Source organism: Macaca mulatta, chromosome 16 (genome assembly GCF_049350105.2).
Source record: "Macaca mulatta isolate MMU2019108-1 chromosome 16, T2T-MMU8v2.0, whole genome shotgun sequence".
NCBI classification, from domain to species: Eukaryota; Metazoa; Chordata; class Mammalia; order Primates; family Cercopithecidae; genus Macaca; species Macaca mulatta.
The window spans coordinates 65687180-65707064 of NC_133421.1; the positions used below are offsets into that span (position 1 = coordinate 65687180).

General features: G+C 41.7%; 1 protein-coding gene across 1 annotated transcript; it reads right to left on the minus strand.

The window, feature by feature from the left end:
* Positions 1 to 1138: 1138 nt before the first annotated feature.
* On the minus strand, positions 1139 to 6441 carry KRT33A (keratin 33A). Its single transcript, XM_001105133.4, has 7 exons — positions 5888 to 6441; positions 4797 to 4879; positions 3923 to 4079; positions 2508 to 2669; positions 2292 to 2417; positions 1893 to 2113; positions 1139 to 1682 (listed from the first exon to the last, which is right to left on the minus strand). The coding sequence occupies exons 1-7, from the start codon at positions 6233 to 6235 to the stop codon at positions 1565 to 1567; spliced, it is 1215 nt and encodes a 404-aa protein (XP_001105133.4). The 5' UTR covers positions 6236 to 6441; the 3' UTR covers positions 1139 to 1564.
* Positions 6442 to 19885: the final 13444 nt, after the last annotated feature.

The window sequence follows — 19885 nt, forward strand, 5'->3', positions numbered from 1 at the left end:
CCCTGGACATCTCTACCACACCTAAGTATATGGTCTGCAAGTTTTGGAGAGAATTTCCAACCCCCACTCTACCTCCTGCCCCTCTGTACCTGTTCTCATAGGTTGAGGATATTCTCATCTCTATTAAAAGTTCCCATTCTCAATCTCTTCATTTCAATCATTGATTTAGAAAAGTAGGAGTAGAGAAGTGAAAAACGAGACTCAATCTCATTTGTGGGCTGGGCCTTGGGTTTCCTTACTTGACTGCTGTTTTTGTTTTTTTAAACATTGGTAAATCTGGTTGCCACTGAAGGCAGTAATGTGACAAAACGATGGTCCCAACTGCATTTAAATAAAAACAGGTGGGACCAAAGCTCAAGGCTCACTAGGACAAAAGAGGCTTTTCCATCAAATAACCCACTCACAGTTCCCCATCATCTGACGCGGACCCCAGGCAACTGAGCAGAGAAACTTAGCAGAGAACTCCAGCGTAGAGTTCCAGGCCCACGTCATAGAAATACAGAAAGTCGCAAGGAGTCCTTGAGTGCCAAGGCAGGGACGAAGAAAGGAAGGTGAACCAAAGGCATCTCCCTACCATCCAGCCTAGCAGACCCCACACTCCTCCTGGCCACTGTATTCCTCTACCCTTTGCTGCTCCTTCCTACTTTCTACCTAAACATTTCAGCACAGCGTGGTTGTGTGTGTGCGTGTGTGTGTGTAAACATGCATACGCCTGTGTGTGTGGTGTACATATGCTTATATAATATGTGGTTATGTATATGTATATATGAGATTACATACCATATGTTAAGGTGATATATATTACCTTAGTACAGTTTTTGGTTTTTTTACTCCAAATGTTTTCAGATCCCTCCACTTAATGTTTCAAAATAAATAGTTCCTGTATCTGTAAAGACACCTTCATATGAATTTGCCGTTCTCTTTCCCACCACCTTCTTCCCAAACACTAAATGCAGGTTAATGGTCTTTCAGGGAGACTTTCCATTGAAGGAAATCACAGACCATATATGGGGCGAATAACCCCTTCATCTGATGGAAAAACACTGGTTATTTTTTAAATTTATACAAGACAACCAATTTTGGAATTAATGAGTGAAACAGACAATTATAACTTTTGAAAAAGAGTTTATTAGGAGGTTAACAAAGGATTTCTATTGCATCTCCAAAGACCAAGAGTGACAAGGAAGATTTATTCCAATTATGTTCTGTTTCATAGCATGCCCATCAGTTTTGTCACAATTAATTGAATTTTCCCTAAATTGCATTTAGATAAGTTTTGTTCAAGTATAACATGTTATGCAAATGCGTCTTTATGATGATAGATATTACTTGATCTTGATCCTGCTGTAGGTCTCTCTATGTGACTCAGAAGACAGATTTTGCAGCCTTATGCTGAAGAATCAAGCCAGGGAATACAGTGGGAGGTTAGAGCTGACCCCTGGAAGCCAGGGCTGATAGAAAGGTTTCTGCCTCTTTCCAAAGTGTGTTCACTGTTGGAGATGTTGGGATGAAGTAGAGTTGAGGTGTGACTGATGCCTTTCTTCTCCTCCTGGTCATGGGGCCTCTAGCACCCAAAAGTGTTGCAAGGCCCGCACCGAGCACGTGGGCCACAGGGATTAGAGATACAGGGCCCAATGGACTTGTCACATGCATTTGTGGTGGCACAGGGGTTGGAGGGGAGCCTGTGGGCAGAAAATCATTGGAGCAAGTTAGAGTATAATGAGCTGAAGAGACTGGAAAATAATAAAAGGGCTTTGTATAAGAATATTGTTCTCCTTTGGACTGCCTCCAAACAAAAGCTCGAAATTATAAATTCATTTCATCAAGAAGACTATTCATCTCCACAGCAACCTCACATGCCCCAAGGAAAAGATTACTACCCCCATACTGACTTGCAGTCCTCGCTCTCCAGGAGGCTCCGGTACGTGTTGATCTCACACTCCAGCCGGGCACGCACGTCCAGCAGCACCTGGTACTCCTGGTTCTGCCGCTCCAGGTCACAGCGGATCTCCGCCAGCTGCGACTCCACATTGGTGATCAGGCTCTGTAACTGGGACAGCTGGGAGCTGTAGCGGGCCTCGCTCTCCGTCAGTGTGTTTTCCAGAGAGTCTCGCTGTGGTGGGGAAGATCAGGAATGTCAGAGAGCTGCTCCTAATAAGGTTCCTCCATGGGGTTCCAAAGAACTCACAAGCTCCAAGAGCTAAGGAGAGTGTGTGGCCCCAAGGGCATCCCCGAGACTCTGCCTCCCAACTTCCCATCGCTCACCAGCAGGTCAGAACAATACAAAATACCAGGTTGTGCTGGGCCTGCAGCTCGATCTCCAGGGCATTGACCGTGCGTCTCAGCTCGATGATCTCCGCCTGGTAGGACTGCAGCTGCTCTGCGCTGGATACCACCTGCTTGTTCAGCTCCTCGGTCTGAAACACCCAAGTAGGGAAGGATCAGACCCTGCCTCCAGGGCCCTGGGGCACCTCGGGTCCTGAGTGGCCATGTGCTTAGATGCCCACCTGCGTGGCGAACCATTGCTCCACTTCCCTGCGGTTGGTTTCCACCAGGGCCTCATACTGACTCCTGGTCTCATTCAGGACCTGGTTCAGGTCCACAGCAGGGGCAGCGTCCACCTCCACGTTGAGGCGGTCTCCAAGCTGGCAGCGCAGGGTGTTGACCTCCTGATTGAGAAAGGGCAAAAGTTTAAATTTCACAAAGGATCTTGGTGCTCTCCTTAAGAGAATGCAATTCAACTTCTGATCATTCTTAAGTTTTCAGGAAACTTTGTTCCCTCTGATCCTCTCATTAACCAGGATCTATATTCAATGACTAATCTGTATACTCCACTTTTTACAAAGTACTTTCAAGCTCATGACTTCTCTCTGCCCTTTGTATTAAATGCACCACTCCTCATTTAGAGATATTCAGTGATTTGGGCTCAGAGCTGATACATGGCAGGCCATTATTTAAACTCTGGTCCCCAAATGCCCAGTTCAGTGTTTTTGCTAGTATACCATATAGCCTCATATGTTTGACTCTTAAGCATGGATAATGAAAAGAACAGAGTCTAGCTGAAGAGGAAATACAGAATGCTTACTTCAAAATCTGCCATCCTGGCATAGAAGAGACTTAAAGGGTGATTTGTTGATTCCACCAGCATAGATTTTGCTGAAAGCAATAAATATCTGTTTACTTCCCTGCTGAGCATAGCTTGGTCCTTGGGCTTAGGTGGATTTCAGACAAATTTGTATTCAACCTAATCTCTACCACTTAATACATTGCTTCTAGAAGCTTCTTGAAGCCTCAATTTCTTCATCTTAAAATGAGAACTGCCTCCGGAGTTAAAGCACTTAGCACAATGTTCGGCACATACTAAGCACCTGATTAATACTAACTGTCACCATTTACATTGTTCTTGGATTTCAGGTTGCATAAAATACATGTCTTCTTTTTTGTCCTACTGACTTAGCCGTAACAGTGAGCATTTTGCTCAAGGCTGTTTCCAAGCAACACTGAACAGCAGAAAGAGCTCTGGACAGGAATGAGAGTTGCATTTTGTTCCAGCTCAGCCCTCTCTGCCTGGTGGGCCTAGGCCATCCTGGCTTCTCCAGCTACAAATGGAGAATTGGAATAGAAGATTGCTGCTGTGTACACTCTAACCAGGGTGCAGGAGAGGCTGTGGCTGCTGCCTTGTTACTCAACTTTCCTCATTACTGGGCTTGCCAACTTCCTCACTCTCATTCCTGCCTCTGGCAGAAAAATCCTAATCTCATATCACAGGTTGTTAGACTACTCATTCTCTACATATCCATTTTTGTATGCAGAATTACTTCCTCGGCTAATTGAGCCTCTACTGACAGCCTGTCCTGGACCCTGTGGCAGTTATCAAACAGGCCCTGGCGAGTCTGAGCCCATCACTCTTCAGGGAACTCACCTGCTCATGGTTCTGCTTGAGGCACAGCAGCTCCTCCTTCAGGGACTCCACCTGGGCCTCCAGGTCAGACCTGCACAGGGTCAGCTCATCCAGGATCCTGCGCAGGCCATTGATGTCCGACTCCACCAGCTGCCGCAGGGACATCTCGGTCTCATATCTGTGATCATAGGAGGGTCAGGGACAGGCTGGGCAGGAATAGGCTTGGCCTTGACTCTGCTTTGGTTTGGTTTGTCAGGCAACTAGGAATTAGGGTTTATAGTTTTTATAGCCATCTCTTTTGTTTAGGTTTTCAGCATCAAGCTGGAAGAAAACGCACTGGTAATTTTATGTTTAAAGATCCAGTGAATAGACTTCTACATTCCTAGCTACTCAGGATGCTAAGGTGGGAGGATTGCTTGAGCCCAGGAATCTGAGGATCTGAGGTTACACTGAGCTATGATCGCACCACTGTCCTCCAGCCTGGGTAACAGAGCAAGGGCCTGTCTCTAAAAAAAAACAAAAAGAAAAAAGAAAGCCAGTGGATTTAGGATAAAAGCCAATAAATTGTAAGATTTCCAAAATAATATACTTCCACATTCTTCATTCTCATGAATGGATTCTGTGCATAGGAGAACATCAGGGGCCAACATGTCTACACTGACCCACAGTACGACTAGGGATGTCACTTCACAGAGGAGAAGCAGGAGGAAAGGAAGTCTAAGGCCTGGAGAAAGGATCTCTGAACTACGGTGTGCAGTGGCTCTGTGAATCTTGGGCAAAGCATCTAGAACATAGCTCAGTCAGTGCTTGTTATACTTGTGTTGACAATAGGCTAAAGGGAAGGAGAGCAGCCAGAGAAGAAAAACAAACAGCAACACCCCGCTTGCCCACTCACTTGGTCCTGAAGTCGTCTGAGGCCAGCTTGGCGTTGTCGATCTGCACCACAAGCCTGGCATTCTCAGACTTGCTGCACAGGATCTGGAAAGCCCAAAACATTCAAGAATGAGCAAGGACTTGGTAATTTTTCGCCAATGGCAGTCCTTCCTAATTCACGTCCTTGGAAGGATCAGGATGAGAAATCACTGCCTATCTTATTAAATGCTTTCTATATACAGTAGGTACTCAATGAATATTTCCAAAATTATATTCAAAAAACAGAACACCAAAATATGCAAAAAGTATAAGTAGATAATCTTTTTTTCTATCCTAATGAGCAATACTGAGAAGCTGACAATAATAATAGTTGACATTTATGAAAAACACCTACTATGTTTCTGGCATGATACTAGGAGCTGAGGATACAAAAATTGGTAAGCGCTTGATCCTGCCCTCAAGAAACTTTCAATCAAACGGAAAAGACAAGCAGGTAAACTAGCAGTTGCAGAGGACTGGATCAGGGAAGAAGCCACATGCTCCCAGATGTCCCAGACAACTGGGACTACTTTGTCCTAGGTAATTTCCAATCTTCCCAGTTTTGGACAAACGTTTTAGGGTCTCACTGGACACTGTGCACCAGGAGAAGCCCAGAGTTATGAAGATGAGGACAATGAAGTCAGGGTAAGTAGGAACCCAGAAGAGAGAGGCAGCCAGCAGTCCAAGGGGCAAAACGCTCAGATGAGGGAGAAAGGAAACAGCCCAATCTTTATAAAAGATTCCGTTTCCCCAGCTTCCTTTGGACTCAGTCCTTTTCTGTCACCTCAGGGTAATAATTCTGGAGCTTGGCAAGCACATGGAAGCATTCAGAAGTAGTTTTTAATTACAGCTCATTTATGCAAAGTACTGCTACCTCCACATAGACTAACACTATGCAAATATTTAGACCTAACAGTCCCAAGTCTAAGATGAGATGGGTCCTCAAGAAAACAAAATGGAAAGGCCAGTTTTCAGCTTTCCATTCACATCAAGAGCTCACATGGCTTCTCAATCACAGCTCGGATTCTCTCCCGACAACTTCCTACTGGAGGCACTGTGTTGCCCACTCCTCACCTTCTGCTGGAGCTCCTCGATGGTCTTGAAGTAGGACTGGTAGCTTGCGCACACCAAGGGCTCCTGCTGCTGGGACCGCTCCCGGATGAGGTTCTCCAGCTCCGCGTTGTCCCGCTCCAGCTGACGCACCTTCTCCAGGTAGCTGGCCAGACGGTCGTTCAGGAACTGCATGGTCTCCTTCTCGCTGCCATTGAAGGAGCCCTCGCAGAACCAGTTGCAGTTGCCCACATTGGCGGGGATGTTGCAGGCCCCAGGTAGGGTGCAGCCGTGGCAGCTGGGGGGCACGCAGGGCCGGGAGGAGCAGCTGGTGCGGCAGCTCAGGCTGGGCAGGCCACAACTGTAAGACATGGTGAAGGGAGGGAGTGTCCAGCTGAAGACAGAGTCCAAAATCTCCAAGTTGTAGAGCAGTGGGTCTCCTTCCTCCAGGGAGCATTTATACCTCGTCCGTGGAGGGTGTGGCCACGTAAGGCAACCCCCACCTTTTTTTTTTTTTTTTTTTTTTTTTGCTCATTTGGTGATTGTCAAAAGCCCTTCCCTACATTTGTTGTGTTTCTTCAGAAGAGTCTCTTCCCTCATAAAAGACTTTACTTGGGCTTCTCGCTAAGTCAGGACTCCTCTTCCATGCTGTGTGTCATGATGCAAGAGCTTCGTGGTGTGACTTCAAAGACCTGGACTCATGAAAGCCCTGGCCTTCATCAGTGGGATGCAGCAGGTCAAGAGACAGTATTGCTGTTCTGCTTCCTGACTTGAGGCCCCCAACTCCTTGGCATGCCTCCGGCTCCCCATGGTGAAATGGAAAAGCATAGCTCTTGCCCATGTGTCTTTTGCTGGGTCACATTTCCAAGTACTGAATTCCAAATTCATGGTTCTCAGAAAGAGGAATAGATCCTTTCTGGGGCAGTTCCTGATGGCCACGTTTCCTGATATGATGGGCCTTTTTCATATCCATGATGACGTCAATCAACCAAATAATAGATATCCACGAGGACAATTTCATCCAGGGTGATGTAATAGACACTGGGAGGGGTGGGAGATAGGACCAATGCTATAGTCAGAAGTTCTTACTTGTTAAGAACCTGCACAAGCCCAAGGTAGTGTGGACACTTTTCACAAACTAGATCCTTTTTACAAACATGATCTTCAAACATGCAGAACTGAGATGTCCATTACTCCTCACCACAACTCTTCAAGATAAATTGTATAATTCCCATTTTATAGATGAGCACACCAAGGCATAGAGGGTAAGGGATAATAAGTTGTGGAGCTAGGATTCCAAAGCAGATCTCTTTTCTTTTCATCACATATGCGGCTTAAGTATAAACGGCTTACTTCCTTCCCTTCTTCAGACAGGTCGCCCCTTTCTCCTCTCCAAGCTCTCTTTTTACCTTGACCATGACACTGTCATGACTTATGTGCTTGTCTCTCTCTCTATTTGAGTTCCCTGAAGGCAAGGGCAGGGTCTAGTTTGTCTTTGAATTCCCAGCTCTAGGCACCTGGTAGGCACTGTTGAATGGGTGTGTGTAGAGGGATGAAAGGATGAACAGGAAATAATAATCTGAGGAAGGAGTTGACAAGTGGCAAGTGAGTAGTTTACACACTGGGGAGGGCGAGCGCCTCCAGGATTGGAGGCTCTCAAGAATGAATTTGTGCTGGGATGGGGAGGCTTCTAAGAAGCAGAGGGGAGAAAAGTAGGAAGTGCAGGTGAGGAGAATAATGTGCACACAGGAATGGGGTGGGAAAGCCCAGGGCGTGGTTGAAGGACCAGGGTAAGCCTAGGCAGCAGGAAGGGGAGAGTTGTGAAGGGAAGTGGTAGATATTAAAACTTTATGGGGGATTGTATGGGGACCCTGTGGTAGGGGTCTCAATGGTGAAGTGGAGCAGCTTAGACTTCCCCAGAAGCTGTAGAGCCAATATAAGCTTTTGAACGTAAGTGTGGTGTGATAAAAGTCGTTTTAGGAAATGTTTTAGCAAATATTTATCTGTTTTAGAAAAATGAAGGAAAGATTGGAGGCAAAGAGTTCAGCAAAGAGGCTATTGTAACAGTCCATGTAAGACTAGAATTTATGGCAGGGATGATGATACAGATAAGGTTTAGTACAAGTGAAAGAGTTAGAGCACTGGGCCAAGGGAGAGGACAAAGAGAAGAGCAACAAGGAGCTGAGGACCAAACTTTGGAGAATTTCCCAATCAGAGATCAGGAGAAGGAAAAAGAATCCGTGATAAATGGAGAAATGGTGAGAAAAAAAATGATAAGAACAAGTTCGTGGCATCCCAGAAGGACAGGAAGGAGGGTGCTTCCAAGAGGAGGTGACGTCAGAAGTGCCAAGTGCAGCAAAGGGGCCGCACATGATCAGGACCATGGAAAGGGTATTGGCTACCTTGACCAGAAAGTTACCAGGACCCTTCCAGGGTCACACAGTTGTGTCTGCTGTATGCAGCGCCTGTGCACATTCTTAAAGTAATGTCCACAGTGAACTTTGGTAAGCCAAGACTTCAAACACACAGAATTGAGATGTTCATTACTAAGAGAAGTTCTGCTGCAATACATTTATATATCTGATTATAAAGCTTGGAGCTTTGATACAGACTTTCATATAATAATTGGAGTGTGCTTTAAGCAGATGCCAGACTTGTTTGAACTTGATGATTCACAGTAGTTTATTATTTAGGAACAATTACTGCCCATGCATATGACACCACTTCTGTTTTGTCACAAGACATTAGACAAGCCTTATTTGATATCCTTAAGAGGCAATGAGGAAAAAATTCAAGTATGTGCCTGAGGAGGCATACATTGGCCAGAAAGAGGAGGGGCTCCCTATGTCCTTGCTAGCAGAGGATGAAGCAGATGACAGAGATTCCAAGCCTCCCAGCTACAGCTACCAATCCAAGCAGCTTCCAAGCCTCCCAGCTACAGCGACAGACCAAAAACCAGATGGCTTCGCATTTGGCTCTTCTCTTCCTCCCTCTCACCTCCTAACATAGATCCTAAATATGAAAATGGTTAAAAGAGAGAGGGAAAACCCTGGAACAAGAGAGATATTGGGGATCCTAATGGTCAACTCATCCAACCCCTTCATTTTACAAAGGGGAAACTGAGGCTCGGAATGGAGAATGGAGAAACTATCATCTAGCTAGGACCCAGATCTTCTGATTCCCACTGCATTATCATCCCCATCACCATCCTACTGAAATGTTGAAGAAATGTTGAAGAATCAGTTGAAGAACTGATCTGCTATTACATAAGGGCAGAAATCAAGGGCAGTGAGAAAGACATCTTGTTATCCATAGATATGCTGTGTTGAAGAAGAATTATGAGTCAACGTGTAAATAAAGATAGAATTCAGCAATAGTACAGTTTCTTGTTACTCTGTGATTTCAATTGTTATTTCTAAATTGATGATACAATTATATATGAAAAATTTGGAGTAATTGAAACATAATTATATCCCATCAGATATAGATTATATCCCATCTGTTTGGAGCAACTTAGAACAATTGGTCAAACAATGGTGACTCTACTCGACAGCAATCTGCTTATCCAGAGTAAGGTACACAAAAGATAGTCACAACAAAATTAAATTGTTATTAAAATGAGGACAATTAAAAGATTAAAGAAAACACACCACAATGACACTGGATGCTGTTAAACAACAGGATTATGAATGCGTTTTTCAGCTCTCCAAATTCTTTGAAAATACATGTGTTACTTCTGTACAATAAACAAAATTAAATTCACATTTAAAATTTCAGAAGGAAATTCTTACAAATCTTCTAGAGGAACAATGAGTTGTTAAAAAACAAAAAAACAAAAACAAAAAAAAACAAAAAAAACCTACAAGGCTCCTGTTCCAATATAGTTACTAAATTGCGGGCGGATCACAAGGTCAGGAGATCGAGACCACGGTGAAACCTCGTCTCTACTAAACATACAAAAAATTAGCCAGGCGCTGTGGCGGGCACCTGTAGTCCCAGCTAGTCCGGACGCTGAGGCAGGAGAATGGCGTGAACCCGGGAGACAGAGCTTGCAGTGAGCCAAGATCGCGCCACTGCACTCCAGCCTAGGGGACAGAGCGAGACTGAAGGGGTGGCCTGCCCCTCCACACCTGTAGGTGTTTCTCGTTAGGTGGAATGAGAGACTTGAGAAAAAAATAAGACACAGAGACAAAGTATAGAGAAAGAAAAGCGGGGCCCAGGGGACCGGCGCTCAGCTTACAGAGGACCCACGCCGGCACCGGTCTCTGAGTTCCCTTAGTATTTATTGATAATTATCTTTACCATCTTAAAGATAAGGGAGTGGCAGGACAATAGGATCATTGTAGGGAGGGAATCGGCAGTAAGACATATGAACAAAAACCTGTGTGACATGAATAAGTTTAAAGGAAAATGCTGTGCCTTGAGATGCATATGCAAACATCTCCATAAACCTTTTAGCAGCATTGTTTCAGCCTATCACATGGGGAGAAACCTTGGACAATACCTAGCTTTCCTAGGCAGAGGTCCCTGCGACCTTTGGCCGTGTACGTGTCCCTGGGTAGTTGAAATTAAGAGAATGGTGATGACTTTTAACCAGCAAGCTGCCTTCAGGCACTTGTTTAACAAAGACACATCCTGCACAGCTCAAAATCCATTAAACCTTGAGTCACCACAGCACATGTCTTTTGCAAGGACAAGGTTGGGGGTAGGGTCACAGATTAACAGCATCTCAAATACAGAACAAAATGGAGTCTCTTATGTCTACTTCTTTCTATATAGACACAGTAACAGGCTGATCTCTCTTTTCCCCACACGAGACTCCATCTCAAAAAAAAAAAAAAAAATTACACTTGAGCCTGTTGTCCTAGAAATAAAGCCTTTGTTGTGATCGGCACTCATGCCCTTGTGACAACTGCTGACTTTGCCCATTCCAAAGGTGAACTACTAAGAAGGAATGAAGGGAAATCAAGCTACCTATAGCTCATGAATTGACTGGCATGAGGTCTGAGCTTTGGGTGAAGGAAAAGACAAGGAAGAGCAACCCTTGGAGAAACATTCTGCCATTGTCTACTAGAATGGTCCAAGATCAGCTGTTAGAACCACCTCATTTGACCCGCACCCATAGACTATACCTCCCACATACATATAAAGAATAATTAAATTTCTTTTCTGGAAATACTATCTAAATCAGATAAAGACTACAAGCTTAGCATGCTGGAGCTACCAAGGACCTAACTGGTCATTTCACTCAACTCTTTCATTTTAAAAATGGGACAATTTTGACCCAAAAGGGGAAGTGACTTGCCCAAACTTGCAGAGAGCTTGTGAAACAGTCTAAATTGAAAAAGGATAAAGTAGACTAGAGAAATACGATAAGGCTTTTAGTCTTTATGAGAGAGTTCAGGCTGAGACCACTGAATGAGGTAAGTCTCTCTAAACACTAAACCCTTAGTAAAAATGTGAACTAGAAAAATAAAGTATGCTTATTGTTAAAGGAAAACTTTGAAAAGCTAAACTATCTCTTAGCTCTAATTTTAAAATTATAATAGTAAATAGTAAAATAGTAAAAAAAAAAAAAAGAAAAAAAAAAAAAAAAAAAAACCAGTAAATAGTAAAAATCTCCTTTGGAATTGTTAAACCCATATGATTCAAGAACCTTCATGCTGGTAAATTAACAAAACACCCAAGGAAATAACTCACAATTAGCAAGAAGGAGAAGATACAAGATACAAAAGGTTAAAGCCAAGAATATTAAATATATTTAAAGAGCTTATAGGACAAAATAAGGAATCAAATCCCTAAACAAAATGGTAGTTACTACGCAAAAAATATAGGCATGTTTAAAAAAAGTCAAACAACTTCTAAAAGTGAAGAGTATAATTTAAAGTGCAAATTTTAAATGTAAAATTTCATCAGTAGATCTTTAGTGGCTTCAAAAAGTCAAAATTTTCTTTTGATATCAATCATATTATTCAGGGTGCTAAGTTTTCACTCATCTCCTACTGAACTAATGAAATTTTAATTAAAGACAAAGTTTTAGCTCTCATAATTCTATTGGACACTTTTAGATATTTTATACTTCTCCTATTAAGTCACAGCAATTGTTTAATTGTTGCATTTGTTTTGTCAGCTTACTTTTATTAATAATTGTCCCACAGAGCTTCACAGAAATATTTTAACAGAGTTCTAGGAGTCAACACATTTAATTGTTTTTCTTTTACTTTTTTGACTAAATGACAAATCCATTTTTATAAAATCAAGTTGACTCCTAATAGTTTTTTGTCTGGGGATTGATGTAATTTTGTTAGTTTTTAAATGGGATGTCACATTTATTCATTTATGTTAAGATATAAAATATGCATTTCTGCCTCATTATTCCCTTTACTTTTATGTGTTCAATCACTTTTTATGTATTAAATTGTTCTTAGCTTTAATAACTGAAATATTGCTTTCTTACAAAGCCAAATAAAGTATTGTCATCTCTGTTAGAATTGCATTTATTAAAGCCAAGTCTTAAAAAATTAATAATAAAAGAGCCTTTCTTTTCTACAAAAGTAAAATACAATAAACTTTCAAACTCGATTGATAGGTTAAACATTAAATTAGACAAAGATGAAAAAAGAGTAAGTCAACTGGAAAAGATAGATAAGGAAATTTACCAGAATATAACACAGAAATATTTAGAGATTGAAACTATGAAAGAGATGACAGACAAGCTAGAATGTGAAGATCCAAAATCTGTTTGAAGAAATACAGAAATGGCGATATGAAGAGCTTGGGGAAGTCTCTCTCCTAGAAAGACATCAATTAAGCCACTCAAAATTAGCAAAGACATCAGTCAAAGGCTCTAGACATTGATTAAAGGCCTTACAACAAATCGAGAAGCATTTACTCAACAACCACAAAAAAATGGAAACTTGGTAAGAACACTGGGGGCTATAATGTTTAAATGAGGGACTCCATTATTTCTCATGGCTCTGCCTTCCAGAAGCACCATGGGCTGGGCAGCTGAGTGGCAGTTCCCAATCCTCCCAGCAGCCAATACACATCAGCAGATCCCATTTTTCATAACTTACCCATTTCTAATCCAGGCAGGGCAGCTTGAAGAATACAGTCCTTCTTTCCTACACCCCTCTGGTTACAAGAGAGATGTTCCATTGGGCTCCACAGTTAAGATGGCAGTATCACCCAAGTTGATCTAAACTTTCAACAACACCTACCAAAATCCCAGCGAGCTGTTTCATAGAACTTGATGTGTTGTTCCTTTTCTTCATGTAGAAATACAAAAGACCCAGAATAGCCAAAACAATCTTGAAAAAGAAGAACAAAGTAGGGGGATTAATATTTCATGATTTCAAAACTTACTACAAAGCTACAATAACCCAGACAGTATTCTATTGGCATAAAGATAGACATATAGACCAACAGAATAAAATTGAGAGTCCAGAAATAAAACCCTCACATTTATGGTCCATTAATTCTCAACATAGGTCCCAATATAATTAATGAGGAAAAAGTCTTTTCAGTAAATAATGCTGGGACAACTAGACATCCACATGCAAAAGAATAAAATGTTTGATCCCTTTCTTATACCACAGACAAAAAAAAAATGACTGAAAATGGATCACAGCCTAAATGTAACAACTAAAATTAGAAAACTTAGGAAAAAAATGTAGAAATAAATCTTCATGATCCTAGGTTAGGATCATGCACTTATTCCTCCATAATACATGTTATATGTTACAACATGGATGAAACTTGAAACATGCTATGTAAATGAAGTCAGACAAAAAAACACATATTGTATGACTTCATTCATATAAAATGTCCAGAATAGGCAAATCTATAGAGACAGCAGTGATTTCCTGGGCCTGAATGGTTGCAGGGAACAGAGAGTGACTACTAATGGGTACAAGGTTTCTATTAGAGGTAATAAAATGTTTTAAAATGGTAGTAGTAGTTATAACTCTCATTATACTAAAAACCATTTGGTTTTATACTTTAGATCTATAAATTTTATAGTATATGAATTATATATATGATATATTAATTATATTTCAGCGAAGCTATTTTTTAAAAAAAGGAATTCAGAAGGAGAAAATGGAGTATAAAATATAAGTAATATTCAAAAAATGTAATGGCTGAGAATTTTCCACAGGTATTGAAATACATGAATCAATCAAGAAACACATAAGTCCTAAGCAGGAAAACTAAACTAAAGCCATCCCCAGAAATAACGTAGTGAAACTACACAACACTAAAGGCAAAGAGATGATCTTAGAAACAGTCAAAGAGAGAAAAAATAGAAGAATTACCAACAGTGGAAATACAGATTAGCAACAGGCTTTTCAGCATCAACAACATAATCCAGAAGATAATGGTATAATATTTCCAACATGCTGAAGGAAAATAGCTGCCAACCTAGAATTTTATACAAACTAAACCATCACGTAAGAGTGACCACTAAGAAAAGATATTTTCAGAGAATAACAGAGAGGTTATCACTTACAGATTCTTAGTCTGCTGTGTGTTGCTACAACAGAATTCCACACACTGGGTAATTTATAAAGAAAATAAACTGATTTCTCACAGTTCTAGAGACTGGGAAGACCAATATCAAGATGCTGGCATCTGATGGGGGCCTTCATGCTGCATTGTCCCATGGCAGAAGATATAAATGCAAGACAGCACGACAGCCAGAGAGCAAAAGGAGGCCAAACTCCTTTTATAACAAGCCCACTCTCATGATAACTACCCCCCTCCCATGATAAAATGACATTAATCCATTGATGAAGGCAGGGTTCTCATGGCCTAATCACCACTTAATGGTCTCACGTCTTAATACCAACACAATGGCAATTAAATTTGAACACAAGTTTTGGAGGGGTCATTCAAACCATAGCAAATGCTATAAAAACTATCAAAGAATGTATTTCAGAAAATAGAAAGTTAAAACCAGAAAGGAGGAATAAAGTCCAAGAAACACTGCAAACAAATAAACTGGTAACCATGTAGATAATTCTAAATAATAATAATAATGACCAAATTTTGGAGCATAAAAATAAGGTAAGATTGAATGTGGTGACTCACATCTATAATCCTAGCACTTTCAGAGGCCAAGATGAGAGAATCGCTTGAGCCTAGGAGTTCAAGACCAGTCTGAGCATCATAGAAAGACCCTCATCTCTTAAAAAAAAAAAAAAAAATTAATTAGCTATGCATGGTGGCATGTGCCTATAGTTCCATTCCTTGGAAGACTGTGACAGGCAGATAGGTTGAGCCCAGGAAGTTAAAGCTGCAGTGAGCTATGGTCATGCCACTGCACTCCAGCCTGGGCAACAGATCAAGATCCTATCAAAATAAAAACTAAAATAAAAAATAAAATAAAAATAAAAAATAAAATAAACCGAGGTATAAAAAGTAAAATAAAGAACATAAATAAAAATTTCTGACAGGGCACAGTGGCTCACACCTGTAATCCCTACAGTTTGGGAGGCCAACACAGAGAATCCCTTGAACCCAGGAGTTCAAGATCAGCCTAAGCAACATAGGGAGACTTTGTCTCTACAAAAAAAAAAGTAAAAAATTAGCCAGACATGGTGGCATGCACATGTGGTCCCAGCTGCTTTGGAGGCTGAGGCAGGAGGATCACTTGAGCCTGGGAGGTTAAGGCTGTAGTGGGTCATTGTATTAGTCCATTCTCACACTGCTATAAAGAAATACTTGAGACTAGGTAATTTACGAAGAAAAGAAGTTTAATTACCTCACAGTTCTGCAGGCTGTATAGGAAACATAGAGGCTTCGGCTTCTAGGGAGGCCTCAGGAAGCTTCCAATCATGGTGGAAGGCAAAGGTGCAGCAAGTTGTCTCACATGGTGGGAAAAGAAGCAGGGGAGCGGGGTAGGTGCTACACACCTTTAAACAACCAGATCTTTCGAGAACTCACTCACCATTGTGACGACAGTACCGAGGGGGATGGTATTAAATCATTTATGAGAAACTGCCCCCATGATTCAATCACCTCCCACCAGGCCCCACCTCCAACATTCGGAATTACAATTCAACATGAGACTTGGGCAAGGACAACATCCAAACTGTATCAGCTATGATTACACCACTGCACTCCAGCCTGGGTAACAGAGTCAGACCCTGTCTCTTAAAAAAAAAAAAAAAAAAAAAAAAAAAAAAAAAAAAACTTCCATGGACCTTGTTTTTATGCAAGAAGGAAGAGATTAAATTAGATAGTGTTAAATCAAGTGTGCACATTTAAAAATTAAGAACACTTATTAAAAGGGGGAACAAAGAAAACGAGATCAATCCACAGGTGTCAGGAAGTGAGGAAACAATAAGCAAAGAAAAAAAATCATGCTTAATGGAAAAGACAAAGTAAGATTTTAAAAATAAGTCCAAGAAGTCAGTAATAAAATTACATGTAAATAGAGTAAATCCTATTTCTCCACATCAGACATAGAGTGCCCTGACCACCTTATCCAAAATTTCCATCTCCTAGTCCCTTTCCTATTTTTCCTCTCAGCACTTATTGCTTGACATGGTCATGCTTGTTTGCCTCTTTTTATTGTCTGTCTTCTTCCACTTGAAAATAAGCTTCTTAGAGCAGGTCTTTGCTTTGTTCACTGCTCTGCCCAACAGGCACCATCATAAGCATTCAATGATGGATTATATGTTGAATTGAATTAAATTTATAGAGAAGACACATGAATGACCAACAAAAATATTTTTAAATGTTTAATTTCACTAGAAATTTTAAAATTACAAAGTGAGACAAGCTAGCATTGTACCCACATTTCATCGGCAGCATTGCCTTGTCACACTAGATGGCCAATCGCAGGTCATCATCATGTCATGGTGAATTTTTCAGCCAGTGTATCTTGCCAAGTCAGTAAGCTGAGTAGTGCCAACTGAAAAATCACAAGATTCATAAAGTTGGAAAGGAGACCTTTATTTCTCATAAAAGGCTGCAGCCCCCAGGCTGGCCATCCTGCAAGTTGGGAAGCATAGCCTCTGGCAGAAGCCAAGAGTAAGCATTTTGAGGGAGGGAAATGTGAGAAAGGAATGTATGCTGAGTGAGGTGGCCAAATATACTATTTAATAAGCTACAGGAGGAGTCATGAATATTTATGAAAAGACAAATGTAGGCATGTGCAATTTAGCTTCATGCCTCTTCATGGGTCGCATGTTCACAAATGGTGGCATTAGCATGATCCAAGGATGGAGTTTTTGACCCTCTGATGTTGAAAGGTGAGGCAGAGGATGTGAAAACCCCCACTGCACATCCTTTGTAGACTGGCCAGACCACTCCATGGTTGGTGGTCTCTTATCAGGAAGGAATGCTGGTCGGTTGCTGTGTTGAAACCGCAAAAGGGAGGAGGAAGGAATCCAGTCACAGCTTCAGATGATGGGCTAAAGGTGATAAAGGAATGATTCATCTGTTTCTTATTTTCCAGAGCTGGTTTCTGCTTACTCCTTAGGAAAGGATTCAGGTTAAAGGTTAATAAGGAAGGGGCATACTGAGGCATGTCTGATCTCCCATCCTGTCATGGTCAGGGACTCTGTTTTTTTCTTTCTTTCCTTCTTTTTCCTTTTTTTTTTTTTCTTATTATACTTTAAGTTCTGGAATATATGTGCAGAACGTGCAGGTTTGTTACATAGGTATACATGTGCCATGGTGGTTTGCTCCACCCATCAGCCCATCATCTACATTATTTCTCCTAATGCTATCCCTCCCCTAACCCCCCACCCCCCAACAGGCCCCAGTGTGTGATGTTCCCCTCCCTGTGTCCATGTGTTCTCATTGTTCAACTCCCACTTGCGAGTGAGAACATGCAGTGTTGGTTTTCTTTTCCTGTGTTAGTTGGCTGAGAATGACCAGCTTCATCCATGTCCCTGCAAAGACACGAATGCATCCTTTATGGCTGATGGTATTCCATGGTGTATCTGTGCCACATTTTCTTTATCCAGTCTATCATTTTTGGGCATTTGGGTTGATTCCAAGTCTTTGCTATTGTGAACAGTGCTGCAATAAACATACATGTGACTCTGTTTTTAAGGTTTCTCTTTGGTACCCTCGGCCAAGACAGAGTCTGTTCAGTCAGTTGGGGGACTTAGGATTTTAGTTTTATTTCTCAGTAGTAACACTGACCCTTCCCAGATACTTCAGAAGAGCAGTTTGGCTTTGTCCTGAGAAAAAGTGATCTCCCTGACACTCCTTTCTCTTATCCTCCAAGGAAAGCACGATGGCAGAGATAAGAACTAAGGACTGTTTTCCCTAGACCCACGTTTCCCACTGACACAACTCCATCAAACATAGAGACAAGTTTTGCTTAATATTTTATACACTGAACACTAAGAACAAGGTGTATTTACTGTGTTGAGAACTTTGACCTCTCACTCACAAAACATGCAACAGGGTGTTTGGGAGGCACTGTTCCCTGTGAAGGCAGCTGAGCGGTAACTATCAGTGGACAGTAATCCCAGAATGTGTGGAGAACTGCCGGGATAAAGTGAACAAGGGCGATTTGCATGAGGCCTGGAGGCGGCTCCGGGGAATGAACTCTCCCTGAGGAAAGAGAGGCTAGAGTCCACAAACTGGGTCTAAGACATTCTGAGCAGAGCATGGAGTATCACTCAGATGATCTTCCAAGGTCTCCTGCCTAAGCCGCAGCAACATCAACAACAAAGGAGTAGATATTAAATGAACTAGAATATGAGAGCGCAAGAATGTAAGACTGGCCAGGCACAGTGGCTCACACTTGTAATCCCAGCAATTTGGGAGGCCGAGGTAGGCAGATCGCTTCAGCCCAGGAGTTCAAGACCAGCGTGGATAACCCAGCTTGTCTCTACAAATAATACAAAAATTGGCCATGCGTGGTGGCGCATGCCTGTAGTCCCATGTACTCAAGAGGCTGAGGTGGGAGGATAGCCTGAGCCCGGGGAGTTCAAGGTTGCAGTGAGCCGTGATCATGCCACTGCACTCCAGCTGGGGTGACAAAGTGAGACTCTGTCTCAAAAAAAAAAAAATTTTAAGAATTTAAGACTGACATGTGATGATGGAACCAGCATCATCACAGCAGGGGAGATAGTATAAGCTTCATCTCAAGGAAAGAAGACATAACTAGCAGATTGTTTAATCTGGGGACAATCTGCAGACTGGGGGAGTGGCCTTGGCACAAACCACAACATGCACAGTGATGGGAACCATTAACCTTGGTTAGACATCAGTTAGGCACCAGTAGGAGCCAGGCATCAGTAAAGTGGTCACTGTTAGCATTTGCAGACACCTGACTTGTAATATCCTAATTTGACTCTAAATAACTTTGAGGGGGAGGGTCCCAAAATTCATATGTAGTTCCCATGGTTAAACAATTCAAGTGAGAAAAGAAACACTTTCAAAATAGGTTGGGTATTGCTCAAATATGGAAGATGGCAAGGTGGTGCTTTTTAGTATTGAGTTATTCAGTATTTCACAAAGGAGAGTTTCAAAGATGCTTTGAGCACTAATAGCATTGTGTCTCCCCAGGAGGATGTATAAACTCTGGGTGCTTGTTTGAAATCAGTTTTATCCTCTCATAGTCACACCTTACGTGTAACTGACAAGCAGAGAGTGAACTCTGGGTTCAGTCCTGCCATTGATCCTTCCTCACTGTGAGGAAGAGAAAAAATTAGTAGCACAATTCCTGGTATTTGGTAGGTGTTCAATAAATATTAACTTCTGTCATCCTCTGGTAGGGACTTAAAAGAAAGAGTGGAACTGTCTAGAGATGCTATCCGTTGCATTTTACTGAGTAAGGTCCCATGAGAAATATGTTTATCATATTCAGATGAGGCCTCTTGTCCTAGTGATCCCACTTGTTTTATGCTGGCCTAAGTGGATGCTGGGACTCACTGTGCTTAATGAATGTTAATGAAGGTGATGAAGACCTTTTAGGAGATGATTAACCTATAAAGTCCACCTTCTGCTTTCAAGTGGCTTTATAAGAAGCACACAGAGAGTCAACACTTTGAA